At 40.4% G+C, this 21,315-nt stretch overlaps 1 protein-coding gene across 1 annotated transcript in view; it reads left to right on the forward strand.

Annotated features, from left to right (window-relative positions):
* Positions 1-21,315, forward strand: part of LOC126470387 (CCR4-NOT transcription complex subunit 3) — a 105,675-nt gene that overhangs the window by 63,225 nt on the left and 21,135 nt on the right. Inside the window, exons 10-11 of the mRNA XM_050098225.1 lie at positions 16,348-16,662; positions 20,474-20,683. Coding sequence (XP_049954182.1) covers positions 16,348-16,662; positions 20,474-20,683 — 525 coding nt within the window. The remainder of the gene's footprint in view (positions 1-16,347; positions 16,663-20,473; positions 20,684-21,315) is intronic.

The raw sequence follows: 21,315 nt of genomic DNA on the forward strand, positions 1-21,315 counted from the left end.
ACTACTGAAAACAGATCAACAAACCATTGCTATTCAGTTCTGAGAACCGTATAACAAAACTACTAAACTGCTGCTGGAGGCTACTCTTTTCGAAGTGACAGGCACTGTTGTCTTTCAGCTTATGAATTTCTCCCAACTAATGTCATTGCACTATTCTTGAACAGGGATTTATATGTCTGGTAGCATAGCTTCCCTTGTAAATAAACTATATGCCATTTGAAAACATTTTCTTTATATGGTATTGAACATTAAATTTATGACGTGAATTGACTGTGAACAGCTTGCCGCTGGACGCACATTAAGGAGGAACAGGTTTGAAATCTCCATCATGCTATCCAGATGTGATTTTTCCATTGTTTCCTTAAATGACTTAATGCAAATGGTTCCATTCTAAATACCATGTCTCCAGTGAACTTCTTCACTTGGGAGTTAACCCCTAATCTTCATGCTTTCTTAGATAAATTGCTGACTAGCTATGCTCCTCTCCAAAAGACTGTCAGAAAAATGGAAAACCAGCTGCCTCAATCCTCATGTCATCTTCCTCGCCAAAAATTTTGGCATGCAAACATATTCACACTCTTTTAACACACAACATTCTAAATCCTATTAGCCTCTCAGTTTGTAGCAAAGCCTCATACTCAGCATCTCCCTTTCACTGGCAGGTCGATAGACACACAAACATACACACAAAATTCTAGCTTTCGCAACAAACGGTTGCTTTGTCAGGAAAGAGGGAGGGAGAGGGAAAGACGAAAGGAAGTGGGTTTTAAGGGAGAGGGTAAGGAGTTATTCCAATCCCGGGAGCGGAAAGACTTACCTTAGGGGGAAAAAAGGACGGGTATACACTCGCACACACACACATATCCATCCACACATATACAGACACAAGCAGACATATGATATGGTATAAAAATCACATTTTTGCGTGCAGCTTTCTGGAACATATTGGTACTTTGCTCTGTCATGCATTGACTAGTACACGACTATGAATCTTCTTTCCATAATATTAAGGGTATAATTTAGGCAGAAGCAATGAGGGAAAAGGAGCAACATTCAGACTTAAATAACTGGTAGTCAAGGGTTTTTCTACATTACCAATACTGTGGTAAAACCACTCTGTTTTATCTAAAAAAAGAAGACCCATACAGTGTAGGTGAAAATATGAATTACTCCAAGAAGGTAGTAGAAACATTTTGGAGCATTATTAAACAGAGAACAAATGACACCATTGAGGAAACTAATCACTGTCCCATAAATTCAGTGATTACTTCATTAGTATGGCAGTAAACATAAGAATTGATTATAAATAATGAAATGGAGAATGTGATGTCCTGCGTACTCCCCTTATTTCAACAGGGATATTTCTGTTCAGATATGTATTGTAAATTATTTTATTTTGAGAGCAGTTATAGATCCTTTTTAAATATATGTTTCTATGGTTTTCATTCAGCAGCTGCATAGTAGGACACACACACTTCACTCAATTTACGTCTGGTCATTACTAGCAAATGGAAATGTTAGACAAAGACTTCTGTTTTGTGATTGTGAATTTTCAATTATAATTACACCAATTGACTATTTATTTCAATCTTTCAATTTTTAAGTCAATTGCTGTTGTAGCTTTCCTCACATTAAAATTATTTTAAGAAGGGGGGGGGGGGGGAGGGAGGTTTGGATTTAGTACATGTATTGAAGCCAGAGCATTCATTTAATGAACGAAAGAGTAAGATTACAAGATCCATTAAATTTGCTCTGGCTGAAATTAAATGTATCATGAAAGGGCATTATCTCAAAACAAACAAGAGAGACAAAAATCTTAAGATTACTAAATAAGTATTTATTTATTTAATCTGATCTGAGTAGGACCACCAGGCGCCCTCTTACATTGGACCAGAATTTCACACATACGGTACCTTTTCTATGTCATAGTTAGCAAAATAACAGTTTTAATATGATAAATAATGTTAAAATGATTCAAGTGGCAATGTAAGTAAATAATACTGCCTATGAACTACTAACGTTAATACTGGCAGTACTTGTACTACTACTACTACTACTACTACTACTACTACTGCTGCTGCTGCTGCTGCTGTCACTAATACAAAAATGATAATGATGATGATGATGATATGACGACAATAACAACAATAGTGATAGTGGCAGATATAGAAAAACTTTATAGGTGTACAAAATAGTTATTTTCTGCTATAGTGAATTTTGGGGAAAGGAAATTTAACGAGACAGTGCCAGCAAAGAATACGGAGAAAGAAAGAAAGATGTAAAGGGACAATGGTAATCATTATTGTTGCTTTAGTAGGTATGTCATTCTCTGTCTACTGAAGCTGCAGATGTTATTCAGTTCTGTAATATAATGTGTGAGATTATAGCAGAGTCGAAGGACTTCGAGAAAGTGACTGAGTGATGGAATGGTGCAGAAAGGATTTTGCTCTGATGGGAACAGGAGTTTCTGCCATGTTGTTCAGTCAAGTGTGTTAAGGTCGAGGAGAGATGTGAGGGACAGTGTACATTGATAAAATGGTAGAGAAGTTAGAGGGTATGAAAATCTCTGCACTTATCTGCACACAGCCAGAGTAGCTGTGCGTATGATGGGGAAATATGATCAAAGAGTCGAACAACACAGATATACTGAATACAGAATCAAACGGTGGAAACTCCAGGTAGAAATATAAACAGTGTAGAAAAGATAGGTTGTTACTTATGGTAAAGATGACACTTTAAGATGCGGGTAAAGATGACACTTTAAGATGCGAACAAGGCTGTGGCCAAAAGCTTTGTGTGTCTTTTAATTGTGGCTGTCTGCAGTTGAATGCGTCATCTGTATGGTAAGTAGCAATCCGCCTTTTCCTACATTGTTGATTATACTGAACACAAACATTCATAACCAGCTCCAGGAGTGCCATGAGCTCTCCTGAGAAAGGTCTTGAAGGAGAACATCAGTGTAATCAATAATTGGAAATATAAGTGTTTGTAGAACTTTCTTTTGGGGTCAAGAGGGAAGAACTTTACATATTTTTGTAGGGCACAGAGAGATATTGATGCCTTCTTGCACATTGCAGTTACATGCTCAATCCAATTTTTGTTTTCATCCATTATTACTCCCACACTCTGTGCTGAAAGAGAGAAGCTGATATTTGTCCAATTTAGGGCTAAAGATGGTAGGGATTCCTAATATTTTGGGCTAATGAGCCTCGAGTGACCAACAAGTACTGCTTAGGTACTGGATGGGTTGAGCTTTAACCCTAGATCCTGCACTGATTTTGGTAGTGGACACAGGTCTGTATTGACAGTCTCAGTAGTTGTCTTCAGGTTTATTGGTTTTGCATTTACATATAACTGGAGGTCATCAGCGTACATGTGGTATTTTTGGTAGGAAAAAAACTGAGGACACATCATTGACGTACAATGAAAGAGTATAGGATATGATATCGAAGCCTGGGGAGCACCTGTCTCCACTGTGACATGATGGTGCCAGACATGACATATTGCTGGTAAGACGTCAGGTATGAGCAAAATCATTGCATTGCACTTGGCAAGAAAATTAGGCTGAAAAATGTGGCAAGTAAAATGTCAAAGTCAACAGTGTCAAAGGCTTTGCTGCAGGCTATGAAGCACATGATAGTCCCCTCTAATGCATCCATGGCAAGCTTCAGGTCATCTGATACCTTTTTATTAAGGCAGATGTTGTGCTTCGGTATTAACGGAAACATGATTGGTATTCCTCTAGTAGGTTGTTTGTAGTTAGGTAGTTTGTTAGTTGGTCATGAACTATATATTCTTAGTCCACGGACAGTGAAGGAAGAATGCAAATAGGTCCATAATCTGAGACTGCTGTGACAGCATCCTTTTTAGGTAGTGGCTTAACTAGCCCCTGTTTCCAAGCCTCAAGGAAAACACTTGTGGTTAAGGAGTGGTTGAAGATATCTGTTACAGCAGGCAGTAGTATCTCAGGAATAAGCTTCATCATTTGGATTGTGATACCATCTTGTTGACCGATACACATGATGGCTTTTTCGACAATATTGCAAGTAATATGCTGTAGATAGAATTTTTCATGGCTACAGTCATTTATCTCCTTGAAATAGTTAGTGAGTCTTGTGTTTCATTTGTGGTTTGTAGGTAATGTGAAGTACCGGTTCATTTCTTTGGTTAGGACAATGAGAACAGCTGCAGCTTTTACTTTACCTATACCAAGACCATGCCAGTTTTTCCATAGGACAGCTGGTCTATTTTTGTTGCCATTTAGAGTATGGGAACGCGTGAGTTTTGCATTTCTCATGGCTTGAATTGACTCTGTTTTGCTTCTGCATGCAAGCAGTGTGCTTTTCAGGTGTGCGGCACAGTTTGTATGTCCGATGTGTAGTGTGTCTCAGATTCTTGAGTTGTTGTAGATCTTCAGTTAGGTCTGTGTCAGTGTGCAGTTATATCATCATCACTAGAAATAATAGGAAGCAGGCGATATCTAGTAACAGAACCATTTCACATTTCCTAGCTGTGGTACTTTCAGATCATAAATTTCAATAACAATTTACAATTATTAACAAGACAGACTTCAGCATTAATCACAGTAGTTGCATGCTGCTGTAACCATATTGAAACAAAGTCATGTCCAATTTCTTGACCTGGTCTCTCAGGATGAAACTAATGATCTGTAGTTCGATGTGAAAATATGGTTGTACTTCCAGTGACAAGTCTTATTACATAAAAATGTCTTTATACTGTATTTTGTTATATACCACTGTGTACAAGATGTGCAATGTAGTATTTCTCTAGTAGCCTAGTTTGTTTCTGGTCTTGGGAATGCTATCTTATCTAAATTAAAAACAGTTCTTTGGAATGCTTTGGCATTATGTTGAATCCAGAAGACAGCTGCATTGGCAGGTTACGTTACTCTACTAATGCCAATTTCTGTTCCCAGTATTCTTCGAAGGTGATAAAATTCTTATTACAAAGAAATTGCTTTCTTGGCAACCAACAGCTGAGCATTGAGATGGAAAATATGATACATTTTAACCTATTTATAGTGTGTTGGTGAAGTTTCTACCAATACATGTAGGCCTACACTCTGTAAGACACCTTATGGTATGTGGCATTGCACATGGCAAGAATTAACTGCTTATGAGCTCTAATTTATCGTATTTTCTAGATGTGATATTTAGTAAGACATATGTGGGAGGAAGTATTATGTTGTTCACATCTTCTTGGTGCGTGCACTTTCTTGAAGCATAGCACCTCACTTGTAGCACCTTCCACTGCAGCATATTGAGCGTCTCCATAACACTTTCAAACTGAGTGAACAATCCCGTGACGAAACATGCAGCTCTTCATTGGGTCTTTTCTATCCTTTCTATTAATCCAACTCATGGTTTTGCAAGAATAGGTTTAGTTCATTCATTTGCACTTCTGAGGTGTTAATCACACAAACCAACTGTAGGGCTAGCAGATTAGAATGAAGAAAGGGTATTAATGAACTGTATTTAAGAACTGGTCAAACAAATGTTTCTTAGGTGACTTCTTTCATAACTGAATTACATTTCCTTAAGATTTTCCAAATGAATCACAGACTCACATATGCTTTTCTACTATTTATTTTATGTGGTGTGTAATGTTTTCTCCTTGTGTTTTATGTTAGTTATTGTTTCTAGTGATTTGTTTCCAGTAGTACGAGGGTCATTCAATAATTAAAGAGACAAATTGGTCTGGAGAAAAAAGTGTTTATTTTTACAAAACAATGCTTTTTCTACTATTCAACATAATCCCCTTGAACATATATGCACTTATTCCAACAGACTGCAAGCTTTTTTATTCTGGCTGCAAAGAACTCTTTATGTTTGAACCAATTTCCCACAAACTTTTTCACGTACTCCTTGACCTGGAACCTGTTCCCACACAATGCCTCCTTCAGTGCACCAAACAAATGGAAATCACTAGGTGCTAAATCAGGACTGTAAGGAGGATGAGGCAGTACTTCCCAGCCCATTTATCATTGGTTTCATTGGTTAGTTGAGCAATATGAGGGTGTGCGTTGTCTTGCTGGAGAATCGCACCATTCCTCTGAGATCCACGATGTCACTTTCTCATGGCTGGCTTTACCTTGTTTAAAAGCAAATCTGAGTAGTATTGGCTGTTCATTGTACACTGCTCTTTGAAATAATCACAAAAAACTGGACCTTCAGCATCCCAAAACACCATCAACATTACTTTTTCTGCTGATGCTTGGGTTTGACTTTTTTCTTGACATGTGAGTTGGTGTGCTTCCACTCCATGCTTTGTCTTTTTGATTCTGGCTCATAATAGTGAACCCAAGTTTCGTAACAAGTTAAAATTTTGTTGAGGAAGTGCACACCTCCACTTTCATAACATTCCTTTAGCTCTGTGCACACTCTCAACCTTGTTTCTTTGTGTAGCCACGTCAACTCCTTTGGGACCCATCTTGCACATGTTTTGCGGTACTTCAGCTTGTTACAGGTAATGTTATGAACTGTACCAGTACTAACTTGAACCTTGTTGTTGTGGTCTTCAGTCCTGAGACTGGTTTGATGCAGCTCTCCATGCTACTCTATCCTATGCGAACTTCATCTCCCAGTACCTACTGCAACCTACATCCTTCTGAATCTGCTTAGTGTATTCATCTCTTGGTCTCCCTCTATGATTTTTACCCTCCACGGTGCCCTCCAATGCTAAATTTGTGATCCCTCGATGCCTCAAAACGTGTCCTACCAACCGATCCCTTCTTCTAGTCAAGTTGTGCCACGAACTCCTCTTCTCCCCAATCCTACTCAATACCTCCTCATTAGTTACGTGATCTACCCACCTTATCTTCAGCATTCTTCTGTAGCACCACATTTCGAAAGCTTGTATTCTCTTCTTGTCCAAACTAGTTATCGTCCATGTTTCACTTCCATACATGGCTACACTCCATACAAATACTTTCAGAAACGACTTCCTGACACTTAAATCTATACTCGATGTTAACAAGTTCCTCTTCTTGAGAAACGCTTTCCTTGCCATTGCCAGTCTACATTTTATATCCTCTCTGCTTCGACCATCATCGGTTATTTTACTCCCTAAATAGCAAAACTCCTTTACTACTCTAAGTGTCTCATTTCCTAATCTAATTCCCTCAGCATCACCCAACTTAATTTGACTACATTCCGTTATCCTCGTTTTGCTTTTGTTGATGTTCATCTTATATCCTCCTTTCATGACACTGTCCATTCCGTTCAACTGCTCTTCCAAGTCCTTTGCTGTCTCTGACAGAATTACAATGTCATCGGCGAACCTCAAAGTTTTTACTTCTTCTCCATGAATTTTAATACCTACTCCGAATTTTTCTTTTGTTTCCTTTACTGCTTGCTCAATATACAGATTGAATAACATCGGGGAGAGGCTACAACCCTGTCTCACTCCTTTCCCAACCACTGCTTCCCTTTAATGCCCCTCGACTCTTATAACTGCCATATGGTTTCTGTACAAGTTGTAAATAGCCTTTCGCTCTCTGTATTTTACCCCTGCCACCTTCAGAATTTGAAAGAGAGTATTCCAGTTAACATTGTCAAAAGCTTTCTCTAAGTCTACAAATGCTAGAAACGTAGGTTTGCCTTTTCTTAATCTTTCTTCTAAGATAAGTCGTAAGGTCAGTATTGCCTCACGTGTTCCAACATTTCTACGGAATCCAAACTGATTTTCCCCGAGGTCGGCTTCTACCAGTTTTTCCATTCGTCTGTCAAGAATTCGCGTTGGTATTTTGCAGCTGTGACTTATTAAACTGATGGTTCGGTAATTTTCACATCTGTCAACACCTGCTTTCTTTGGGATTGGAATTATTATATTCTTCTTGGAGTCTGAGGGTATTTCGCCTGTATCATACATCGTGCTCACCAGATGGTAGAGTTTTGTCATGACTGGCTCGCCCGAGGCCATCAGTAGTTCTAATGGAATGTTGTCTACTCCCGGGGCCTTGTTTCGACTCAGGTCTTTCAGTGCTCTGTCAAACTCTTCACGCAGTATATTATCTCCCATTTCGTCTTCATCTACATCCTCTTCCATTTCCATAATATTGTCCTCAAGTACATCACCCTTGTATAAACCCTCTATATACTCCTTCCACCTTTCTGCCTTCCCTTCTTTGCTTAGAACTGAGTTGCCATCTGAGCTCTTGATATTCATACAAGTGGTTCTCTTCTCTCCAAAGGTCTCTTTAATTTTCCTGTAGGCAGTATCTATCTTACCCCTAGTGAGACAAGCCTCTACATCCTTACATTTGTCCTCTAGCCATCCCTGTTTAGCCATTTTGCACTTCCTGTCGATATCATTTTTGAGACGTTTGTATTCCTTTTTGCCTGCTTCATTTACTGCATTTTTATACTTTCTCCTTTCATCAATTAAATTCAATATTTCTTCTGTTACCCAAGGATTTCTATTAGCCCTCGTCTTTTTACCTACTTGATCGTCTGCTGCCTTTACTACTTCATCCCTCAGAGCTACCCATTCTTCTTCTACTGTATTTCTTTCCCCCATTCCTGTCAATTGTTCCCTTATGCTCTCCCTGAAACTCTGTACAATCTCTGGTTCTTTCAGTTTATCCAGGTCCCATCTCCTTAAATTCCCACCTTTTTGCAGTTTCTTCAGTTTCAGTCTGCAGTTCATAACCAATAGATTGTGGTCAGAATCCACATCTGCCCCTGGAAATGTCTTACAATTTAAAACCTGGTTCATAAATCTCTGTCTTACCATTATATAATCTATCTGATATCTTTTAGTATCTCCAGGATTCTTCCAGGTATACAACCTTCTTTTATGATTCTTGAACCAAGTGTTAGCTATGATTAAGTTATGCTCTTTGCAAAATTCTGCAAGGCGGCTTCCTCTCTCATTCCTTCCCCCCAATCCATATTCACCTACTATGTTTCCTTCTCTCCCTTTTCCTACTGACGAATTCCAGTCACCCATGACTATTAAATTTTCGTCTCCCTTCACTACCTGAATAATTTCTTTTATCTCGTCATACATTTCATCTATTTCTTCATCATCTGTAGAGCTAGTTGGCATATAAACTTGTACTACTGTAGTAGGCATGGGCTTTGTGTCTATCTTGGCCACAATAATGCGTTCACTATGCTGTTTGTAGTAGCTAACCCGCACTCCTATTTTTTTATTCATTATTAAACCTACTCCTGCATTACCCCTATTTGATTTTGTATTTATAACCCTGTAATCACCTGACCAAAAGTCTTGTTCCTCCTGCCACCGAACTTCACTAATTCCCACTATATCTAACTTTAACCTATCCATTTCCCTTTTTAAATTTTCTAACCTACCTGCCCGATTAAGTGATCTGACATTCCACGCTCCGATCTGTAGAATGCCAGTTTTCTTTCTCCTGATAACGACATTCTCTTGAGTAGTCCCCGCCCGGAGACCCGAATGGGGGACTATTTTACCTCCGGAATATTTTACCCAAGAGGACGCCATCATCATTTAATCATACAGTAAAGCTGCATGTCCTCGGGAAAAATTACGGCTGTAGTTTCCCCTTGCTTTCAGCCGTTCGCAGTACCAGCACAGCAAGGCCGTTTTGGTTAATGTTACAAGGCCAGATCAGTCAATCATCCAGACTGTTGCCCCTGCAACTACTGAAAAGGCTGCTGCCCCTCTTCAGGAACCACATGTTTGTCTGGCCTCTCAACAGATACCCCTCCGTTGTGGTTGCACCTACGGTACGGCCATCTGTATCGCTGAGGCACGCACGCCTCCCCACCAACGGCAAGGTCCATGGTTCATGAACCGTATCAATTATCATTCCCACACTCATACAGCAGTCGGCACAAATAATGTCATCAATTCAACTTTCAGGTGAGGGAGTTGAAACTGCAACTGGTCGGCCAGTCACTGAGTCGCAACTATTTTTGAAGTGCTCTGCCCACTTGTAAAAATTTCCACGATTCATACAACCTTCACCATAAACTTTATAGACATTCTGCAGAAAACGGAGTGTACATAAAGTTCAGGAACACTTTCAATGATATATTACGCTAGAACCAAACATTATACAGATATCATACATACGTCATTTTGAAGAGAAACACTGAAAGTTTTTTTCCCATTTATACTGCCACAACGTAGTTTGGTAATTTGCCGATAGTCAGCGATAGTCACAAACATTGCAAGTTCAGGTGCGGAGCGAGCTTTCTGTGTGTTGGAGTTCGATAAAAACAAGTGTGCTACAGCTGTTCAGTGGATGTTTAGAACCAAGTACAGAAAGAATCCACCAACAAGGAAGGCCATTTACCACTGGCACAACAAATTTGTTAAGACGGGTTACTTGTGCCTGGAAAAGAGAAGCAGACGTCCCAGTGTGAGTGAAGTGAATGTGGAGTGCATATAAGAGACATGCATAAGGAGTCCAAAGAAATTGGTGCATCGTGCATTCCGTGAACTCGAAATGGCTCCAATGACACTGTGGAAAGTCCTGTGACAGAAGCTGTCTATGAAACCATTCAAATTGGAGCCGCATCAATGGATCTGCCGTGCCACAGAAGGTAACAGCATGTTTCATGAAATGGCCTCCCCAATCACCAGATCTCACTCCGTGTGACTTTTTTCTGTGGGGACACATTAAAGATCTGGTGTACGAACTGCCTCTACCACGTGGCGTAACAGAGCTCCAGGAGAGAATACGGGAAGTGACTGCCACAGTCGACAATGCCACGCTGGGATGGGTGTGTCAAGAATTCGATTACCATGTTGATGTCTGCCAGGTCACTCATGGTTCACATATTGAATGTTTGTAAAAAAACTTTCAGAGTTTCTCTTCAAAATGCAGTGTGTATGACATCTGTACAATGTTTAGTTCTTGTGCAATAAATAAATGGAAGTGTTCCCGGACTTTATGTACACCCTGTATATTCACTGGTTTCTCACCTTCAGCAAGTAAAAAATAAATAACGGAACATTGTTCTACTAATATGGACATTTCAAGTGGACCCGCCATCTTGAAATGTATTTTTGAGGTTATAAACAAAACAATGTTGATACATCGGCTGACCAGAGCTCCTCCCATTGATGCCAATTTGCAGCCATGAAAGTACCAAACTTGCCCTACTAGCAGTTTTTTCCTCAGACCAATTTGTCTATTCAATTATTGAATGACCCTCATACAATCAAAGAGCTGTGGACCTCATTGCCAATTTATTCACATTATATTATATTTATTTATGTTACATTCAAAGTCAATCACCAGTCCCTGTACAGATCGTGAATTCTCTGCAGGTCTGCCATTTTACTACGCTCTTCTGGCATTTCGATCTTCCTGTAGAAAATAGCATCATCTTTGAATAGCCTCAAAGAGTCTCTAGAGTTACCCTGTAGACCATGATTATAAGCTGTAAACAGTAACAGTGTTACTACACTCTCATAAGATATGACTGTGCTATACCAAATATCTCAATGGTATCTTAATGTAGGAAGATTAATTACTTGCTTATAAGACCATTGGCATTGAAATTCCAACTACTGTTTATACATGATGTCACACATTGCAGATTATTTATTGCTAGCCTTTTACCCACAGCTTCACCTACAGACAGCACATATATTGCAAACGTCTCCCCCCCCTCCACCGTCCCCCCCCCCCCCCCCCCCCACTCCATATCGTTCTCTCTCTTTTCTTTCTTTCCGCCTTCTCCTCATGTGCACCATCCCTTTCTATCTGCACCATGATTTCCCTAAATCGCTCCAGACAAATACTGGGATGGTTTCTTTGAAAGGGCACAGCCAATTTCAGTTTCCTTCCGCATCCTAAACACAGTGTGAGCTTGTGCTCCATCTCTAATGACCTTGATATCAATGGGACATTAAACCCAATCTTCCTTCCTTTCTTTCCTTTCCATCTGCTTCTCCCCCATGTCTCTGTCCATTCTCTCCAACCCTATGTCCAACTCCTGCTCCTACCCCTCCATCTTCCACCAGCCTTTTATCACGCTCCCCCCCCTCTCTCTCTCTCTCTCTCTCTCTCTCTCTCTCTCTCTGTGTGTGTGTGTGTGTGTGTGTGTGTGTGTGTGTGTGTGTGTGTGTGTGTGTGTGTGTGTGTGTGTCTTATCCTGTCCCCTCTCTTACGCCCCCATTTTCTTTCCATCTCGTCCTCCTCCCTCACCACCCATCTCCTCCTCCTGCCTCTTTCTGTTCATCCATTCCTATCTGCAAGTATTCCCCTGCAACACATTCTGATACTGCCTGCACAACATGCCAGTCATACAGGGCACTGTATATGTCGGACATTACCAACTATTTTTAACCTCAGCTCCACCCCATGGGAACTAGGTGGTAGTTACCCCCTTAGTTTTTCTTTCAGTATAATGAGTAATAAGTGTACAAAATTAGGTTGAAATCAGTTTAGACATTTATGCGACCACACACACACACACACACACACACACACACACACACACACACATACGTTTTGTGTGTGTGTGTGTGTGTGTGTGTGTGCGTGCGCACTAGCCTTATACACATGGGCTGTCACCTGCTGATGCAAACAGCACATACATAGCACACATTTGCCACCCTCTCTGTTTTCTCCATCTCCTTCCTATCTTTCTCCATCTCCTTCCTATCTTTCTCCATCTCCTTCCTATCTTTCTCCATCTCCTCCCACCTCTCTCTGTCCATCTCCTCCTCCTACATCACTCTCCATCCGTCTCTTCCTCCCACCCCACATTGCCAGACTCCTCCTGCCACCACTCCCTCCCCATCACCCCCTGCCACCCCTCTCTGCCCATCTCCTCCCCATGGTCACTTAATCCTCCCCTTTCCCCTGTCTCCCCATCCACCCTGTCTCTCTCCTTCCATCTAGTCCCTCCCCCTCCATCCAGAGCCTCACACGCCCAACCTGCCACCCAGCTGGCCCAACCCCTACACCCAATTAACTTCTCCCCCTACCCAGCTGACCCTGACCCCCATCCACCCAGCCAATCCCACCCCCCACTGAGCTGGCTGCTCCTTCCTGCCTTCCCCCTCCCCCCTTCCAGCTGTCTGATTGCCCTTCTGGCTCTTCCCCTGTCCCCTCTTCCCCTGTCCCCTCTGCCCATGTTCATTTAGCTGCCCCCCCCCCCCAACTCTCGCAGCCTGACTGGGGCCACCCCCTCTTCCAGACTGCCCCACTCCCCCTTCCGGTCTGGTCGTCCCCCTGCTGGCCTGGCCCTCACCCAGCCAGCCTGGCCCTCACCCAGCCAGCCTGGCCCTCACCCAGCCAGCCTGGCCCTCACCCAGCCAGCCTGGCCCTCACCCAGCCAGCCTGGTCCTCACCCAGCCAGCCTGGTCCTCACCCAGCCAGCCTGGTCCTCACCCAGCCAGCCTGGTCCTCACCCAGCCAGCCTGGTCCTCACCCAGCCAGCCTGGTCCTCATCCCACCGACCTGGCCCTGCCCCTGCCCATCTCATCCTTCCTCTTCCCCCTCTCTGCTGCCTCGCTTTTCCCTCCCCCTAGCCCATTTCCTCCACCCTTTTCCACCTGCTCACTACACCTCTCCACCTTCTACCTGTCTGCTACCCCTACCCCTGCTTCTCACTCAATCTCTCTCTGACCATGTCCCTCTCCCCCTGTCTCTCTGTCCGCCTCATCCTCCCTCCTTGTCCCCTGTCTGCTCATCTATGTCCAAACACATATATACCCCCTGGAACGCAATCTGACACTACTCACATAAAATGCTTGTTGTGTGGGGAAATCCTAGATGTTGGGGGAACCAGTTGTAGTGTTTCAGCCTTATGGGAGCGAACTGGATTTTATTAATTCCAAGATAGTAAGTAGTATGTACACCAAACATGGCTAAATCAATCCAGTGTCTCAGTAGGAGACAGGAACTCTCTCTCTCTCTCTCTCTCTCTCTCTCTCTCTCTCTCTCTTTCTCTTTCTTTCTCTTTCTTTCTTCCTTTTTCATGTATGTATGTGGTTATTTGAAAATCATTACAGGCAGCATTTATAGTCACAATGTTTGAGGTGTAGTCACAAAGATTTTTCTCCCTGGTAACCAGGTAAACGTCTTCAATCATGGTACGCATTGAAATCCTTACACCATTTCTCCTTAGCATGCCACCAGAGGAGCCAAAACAAAATGGCACACTCCATTGTATCAGTGGGCTTTCCCTCTAGTGGCATGCTGTGCGTTAGTGCGGCATGGGATTTTCAGTGTGTGCCAGGACTGCAGACATGCACCACCAGAAAAAAAACAAAATACAGTTCACATAATTTTATCTTTTGGTGGTGATAATTCAAATGTTACGGCTGTCCCCCATGCCTAAATTTAATGTTTCTTCTGTTTGTGTTCTAATTAATATAAACAGTAATTTGTTTTAGGAACATAGCATAGTATATTAGTCTGCAATTAAAACGGGGATACCTACATAGTTAATGTTTGTTGGGTGTGACCTGCGTGCTTTGCATTATTGTTCTGCAGTTGCTCGTAACTTACTGGTACACAATAAAAATGTTATTCTTCATGTTGATACTTCCTGCCAGATTTAAACTGTATGTCGACTATGACTCGAAACTGGATACTGGATGTTATTGTACAGGATACACTGCACTAAAATTCAAGTTTACAAACAGATTCTCTCTCTCTCTCTCTCTCTCTCTCTCTCTCTCTCTCTCTCTCTCTCTCTCTCTCTCTCCCCCCCCCCCCCCCCCCCTCCTTCCCACATTACTCCAGTCCTGTAGACTGGTTAAGGTGAGGGGTTGTTTTGGGAGCAGTAATTGAGAGGAACAAGGGAAGAGGAAGGAAATGGACAGTGAGAGCTACAGAGAACCAGCAAGGGAATAGGATAGGGATGTAGCCCCAGTAAGATTGCTAGGGTGCAGGCTGAGGAAGCTGTGTGTGACATGCAATGTAGTAGAAAAATGGACTGAAAGTATAGTGGTGCAAGATAGAACATAGGAAGAGGTAGAACACAGAGAGCACAATGTGACAGTAAGTTAATGGATAGTAGGATCAAAATAGAGTGGAAGGGGGGGGGGGGGGGTCAATGTGACAGGGGTAGATGGAGGTGGTGGTTTAACAATGGTTAACGGAGGATGAGGCCGGTAGGGTTAACGGAGGATGAAGCCAGTAGGTTTGTGGAATTGAAGATTATGTTGTAAAGACAGTCTCATCTTTATAGTTCAGAGACCCCATCAGAGGCAGGTACATGCGAAATCAGAACTGTTGATCCAAATCAATGGCCACAGCCAAACTATGGCGAGAAGCAAAGTTGATCACCCTGTGGCAGTGGAAGCCTCTAGTTTGCTTGACGACAGTGGCTACTGCACAACTGAGACCATTTGGATCCTAGCCCCCGCCCCTCTGTACCAACACAATATTATATTTTAATTATTTAAGTCAGCACTGAACTCTCCTGTTTTGTGTTAAATATTTAGTCTATTCATATATCCTAAAAATGAATATCCCTGTGTGTATATTATTATTGATAATTTTTGCTAGTCAGATAAGGGCAATGATGTCATTTGAAAAAGAGGAGAGGAGAGGAGATACATTCCTTATTTCACTGTGCTTCACTTACCTAACTATGTAGTTTAGATTGAAGTTTATACTGCTGCCAAGAGAAGTTCAGTCTAGGAAGTTGACTGTGACTCAAATATACCAAACAGGAATTTCTCTTCCTTTCGTATATGCAATGAGTGGTGGTCTTTTCACTTATTGTATGTATTAGACTCAAAATATTTCATTCACCTGTTAAACTATAATTTATGTATGGCGTAATAATACACTGAATTTTCTCCTGTTGAGAAATTTGGAGCAGCGATCTGTTTTACTTGATAAAAAACTTTCCATAGCAGAGATAACATATATTCAGCCTTATCTTTGACAACCGGTTTCGACATATAGAATGATGGTAACATAAATTTTTTTGAAGACTAGAAGATGACTGTTATGTCTCTCAAAACCGGTTGTCGAAAATAAAGACTAATTTATACAATCTTGGGTGTTGAAAGTTTTTTACCATAATATAACTAATACATAGTTTTAAATAAAATCATTGAGACCATTTTGGTTTGTAAAATCAACCAAGCAACAGTTGACGAAAGAGGTAGCACCATTGACCAAACTTGCTTCTGTTGAAAGATGAACATTTGCCATGTGACACGAAGAAAATGTGTATCCTTGTGTTTTGAACATCCATTATAGCGAAATCATTATGCAGTTGGATTGAAACCAACAAGCTAAGACTCTATCCATTCAGTCTTATTCGTGAATTTAATAAATTTTTCCATCACTGTTGTGTTGTGTGTGATCAAATATGTATGTATTCATTATTATACTGTTTTAATGTATTCTAGGTTCCTGAAGGTATGTCATCCCTAAAGTCAATTGCGCAGCAGGTGATTGATCGAGCAGGTCTGGAAATTCCACCATCTGAACCTAGCAGGGGATTGTTTGATAGTAAATCGCAAGTTTCGGAAACATCTGAGGCCCACATACCACCATTGCTGGGTGTCGCTCCTCTTGGTCCAGTACCTTTGCAGAAAGAACACCAGTGCCAGTTCCAGATGATGGAAGCTGCATATTACCATATGCCTCATCCATCAGATTCAGAGCGGTTAAGGCCATATTTGCCAAGAAATCCATGCCCAACACCTGCGTATTACAACCAGGTATGAGAACTGCAGTTAGACGTATTGATAAACTTGTTAAGCTATTTGATGTCACCTAAATGAGACACATCTTCATTCATTAACATTAATATATCTGTTGGTGAAAGTATTGAAAGAAGGTATCCAAACTTGAATGTTACAAACTGATACATGTTTATTAGGGTAGTGTATCACAGATGGGACTGTTAAAGTACCACCTGATAATTGTAAATGTTGTACAAGAAAGTTGTTCATTATTTAATTATGAAGTTTGTTTATTTGTCTTTTTCATTAAGGAGGAAAAAGAAAGAGAGAGAGAGAGAGAGACAACAACAATGTGAGAACTGTTTATAGCATGGCCAGTTTGTTGAGTCTTTTTAGTTATTTTGAATTTGGCTTGATAATCATAAAGAAATTTGTTTGAGGTAAAGAACGAAAGACAGCTGAAACGTCTATACAATTTTCCAACAACTCGGCCATGCAGTGTATGCATCCTGGACACTGTTGACAGAAATAAATTTTGTAGCTGGTGTGTTGTATTGACTGTATTTCGTGGTCACTAAATGGACACCTTTCAGGCTTGACTTGTAGAAGCAGAAAAAAAAGCTGCAGGAGCCACATGATGACTGTAGGGGGCGGAGAAGGTTGCTAACTTGGATTTCGCCAGAAACTCCTGAAAGCAGAGATATGTGGCTAGGATTGTTGTTGAGGTGTGACTGGCAGATATCAACCATTTCCTTCTTTGTCCATGCAATGTACAAAATCATGTAAACCACACTCTTGGTGTTGAATAGGTCAGTTAGTGTGGTTTTCATTTTCAACTTTCTCATTCTAGCTGTCTGATGGACAATGGAACTCCAAAATGTTCTTGTCAGAACATTAGAGTTCCTTCTTAGGTTTGTAACCATACACCTGTATTGCGTGTGTTGTGTCACTGGTAGTGATATTATCCAAAAAAAGTGAGGTTTGGTTTGCGTGCATCTGAAAGTTCTCACATGATCACGACTCTGTTCTTGTGGTCGGCAGTCATCAGTTTTGGAACCAGCTCAGCTTGCACTTTCCACATTGTCGAATTGTCACTAATGGTGTTGTATACAGTTGTTTTTGGAACATGGAGACACTCTGTTAGCACCTGCATATATATTCCATTGTCAGTGTTCGCAAGATCGCAAATATGACACACATTTTCGTAACTTTTACTGGTTTATGGCCATCCTGAATGGAATTCATTGTCCATCTTTTCCCAGTCCTCCTTAAATGATGTCAGCCATCTTGAAACTTGAGAATATGACAAAGCAGATTCCCCTTAGGCTTGCTGACTCTTCAACTACTTGTCAACATAACATTTTATGAGTCTGGCACAAAAATTAATCATGTTCCGTGTCAGAGTGTTGGCTGCATTGTGCATCATACTATGTGCACTATCGAAAAGTTCACAGCAACAGCGGTGCAGATACTTCCGGAGCTTGTATCAAACTGATGTAGGCAGGGATGTAAAGTTAGTGTCTGCTCCATATACCTCAAGTGATGTGAAACTGGTACGAATAGGAATGCTTGGGAAAAACTGCATTGCGTTCCAAACGCACCTTGTAAAAAGTTAAGAAAGGGAGTCGTAAATAAAAAAAAAAAAAAAAAAAAAAGAAAGAGGGGTCTATGAATTGAAAGGTGAGAATAATGAAGTAATTCAGTCATGTTAACGTAGATTGTGAGCATGTTTACCACAGTTGTTTGGCAGTCAAGAAGTAGCAGATAGCTCTCAAAGTTTCAGACAAAGTGACTTATTTTGCTTGAAATGCATTTGAAAAAGGTGAAGTGACATTGCGTTCATAATTAAGATCCCACTACAACACTATTTGTCAATCAGTACGCACATGACACATCCCACTCTTGCGGTTTTCGTTATCATCTGTAAGCATACATTTCCAGATATAAGAATTTAGGTGTCAGTCTGATATGTTCAAGAACTGTGTTCACATTGGAGACTGATACATGTAGTATTGGACTAACAAGGAATACAGGGGGAAAATAGATTTGGAAGGCAATGTAATTACTGGAAGGAAGTAAAAAACGCATGTGCACAGATTAATTTGGATATCTTCAACGTAAAACCTTGATCTGACAGCTTTGTTTAATATTACTGTATGTCAGATTACTAACAACAAAAGAAAATAAGTGAAATGTTAAATAACATCAAATTTACAAGAGCACCCATTGACCTACTAGGCTCAACTATTTCAGAAGTGACAGAAATCTGAATATATCGCATTAATTTTAATAAAAACTGTGATTCATACTGCAGAGTGTTTTGGAAATGTAATCTAAGTAGTGAGTATTGTACATGGGAAAATCTTTCATACATCCAAATCCAATGGCAGCAGTAACATTAATAGGGCCCCCCCTCCCCCCCCTTGAAACTGTGTGTGGGGTCATTGGGGAGGCATGATGTGCCCCTCCAACACATTCAGCATTATGCGCATTATAGTACTGCTTTCTTCACAAGAAGATGCTTGTATCATTTTCCAATTACAATAGGCATAGTATTTACTAAAGGGCGCATACACAAGAATGAGATAATTATTTTGTTTTCGTTAAGTGTTTGCAAAGGACACTCTTGGGAGTTATAAATGCTACCATGACTGCAATTACAGTGCAGAAAAGCCGCTTTCATAAATTACACTTGAAATTTGGTGTGTGTTGCGCTCTTCTCACTTGGTAGATAATAATGTGAGGAACAGTAGTGTGCATAATCTTCTCCAAACAGGTTACACTTCAGTTCAGTTCTATAAAATATCATTTTTTAGTCATGTTTACCTGAATATTTTCAACGTAGTGACAATGATCTTGTGGTGATGGCAACAAAAGTGGTATTGAGGTCTCAATCAGTGTAAAACTGATGACAGTAATAAGAAAAACTGGAAAAACATACAGATTATTCAAATCACAAAATATGTATACTGTGGAAGATTTTTCTGCTACATAGTTTTTTCACTTGCTTTAAAAAGAAGAAATGGTGTTCCACAAGCAATAGATTATATAAATTTAATTCATAATTGTTCAAAGTTGAATAAAATTGACAGCCTATTGCCAACAATCCCAGCCTCTTATGCAGTAAGAACTCATTTTGTGTAGTTCCTTGCATGCAACTGACTGTTTGAGTTTCAACTTTAAGTTTTGATCGTGAAACCTCTCACAGTTTGTGTGATTGGTACATTGGTTATTTATACAATATTAACTTTAGCAGAATGTAATTTCTTTTTTCCTATGTAAAAAAACTCCTATCATTTTACCAAAAACATTTAATTATAGTGTACTTGTAGAGCATATTTGAAGATACAGTGTCAGGAATGGGTTGTTGCCCATCAGCCCAGATTTCACTGTATCTTGAGAGCCAGTGTGCCCTTATTAGCCATTTAGCTTGGTTTGTTCTGCCTGTCAAAGAAAGAAAAAACATATATTGCCTTCATAATCTTGTGGATTAATGTAAGATTAAACTGCTGTTCATTAATTTGTATGTGTATAGCAAGTAATTCTTTAAAATTTGTATGTATCATTGCAAAAATGTTAAATTAAGGTGTTATTTTGTTGATAAACTCCGTAAAAATTTCAACATTGAAATTCACAGTTTCATGCACCCACTGTTTCATTAATATTTATCTCATTGTCATCATTTTATTCTGTCTTGAATAATAACTGGTTGAGCACTCTTTTGAGTAATTTATTTAAAGACCAGTTTCATAACCTATTCTGTGTTAGGCCAAGGGCAAGTAGATGCACTTTTCAATATACTGTATGCAAAAACAACTACTAACAATACTGTTTTTGATTACTGCAGACTCCGTTGCCACATTCGGACACTGTGGAATTCTTCCAGCGGCTGTCGACGGAAACGCTCTTCTTTATTTTTTATTATATGGAGGGAACAAAGGCACAGTACCTAGCAGCGAAGGCCCTTAAAAAACAGAGCTGGAGGTTCCATACAAAGTACATGATGTGGTTCCAGCGACATGAAGAGCCCAAGATAATCAATGAAGAGTATGAACAGGTACGACTGAAGCTCTCGTCTGTATGAAATATTAAAATGTGTTGACAACACTTGTTTTGTTTCAGTATACAAATTATTTAGTAAAAAATTAGTATTCATTAATAATATCACTTCTAACTTGTGTTGCCGTGTGGGATTAGCCGAGCGGTCTAAGGCGCTGCAGTCATGGACTGTGTGGCTGGTCCCGGCGGAGGTTCAAGTTCTCCCTTGGGCATGGGTGTGTGTGTTTGTCATTAGGATAATTTAGGTTAAGTAGTGTGTAAGCTTAGGGACTGATGACCTTAGCAGCTAAGTCCCATAAAATTTCACACACATTTGATTTTTTTCCTCCCCCCCCCCCCCCCCCCCCCCCCCCCCTCCTCTAACTTGTCAGGCAGTTTCTTTGTGGCTTTCTGTAACCAGTCTTTCTTTTTTATCTTTTAAATGAAAATCAAATGACAAATGATGATGTGAAATTGTAACAGTAAATCTAATTTTTTTATTTGTGGCGGTAGAATCGGATTACAAATTCAGAGAAAGAAAACGAAGTATAGTGTATCAGACAAAAAATTTATAACAGAAATTACATATTACAAATTACAAAACACAGAGTGTAACTTGAACTAGTTTTGCCCCAAAGTGTGGAACATCAA

Source organism: Schistocerca serialis, chromosome 1 (assembly GCF_023864345.2).
Source record: "Schistocerca serialis cubense isolate TAMUIC-IGC-003099 chromosome 1, iqSchSeri2.2, whole genome shotgun sequence".
Taxonomy (NCBI): Eukaryota; Metazoa; Arthropoda; class Insecta; order Orthoptera; family Acrididae; genus Schistocerca; species Schistocerca serialis.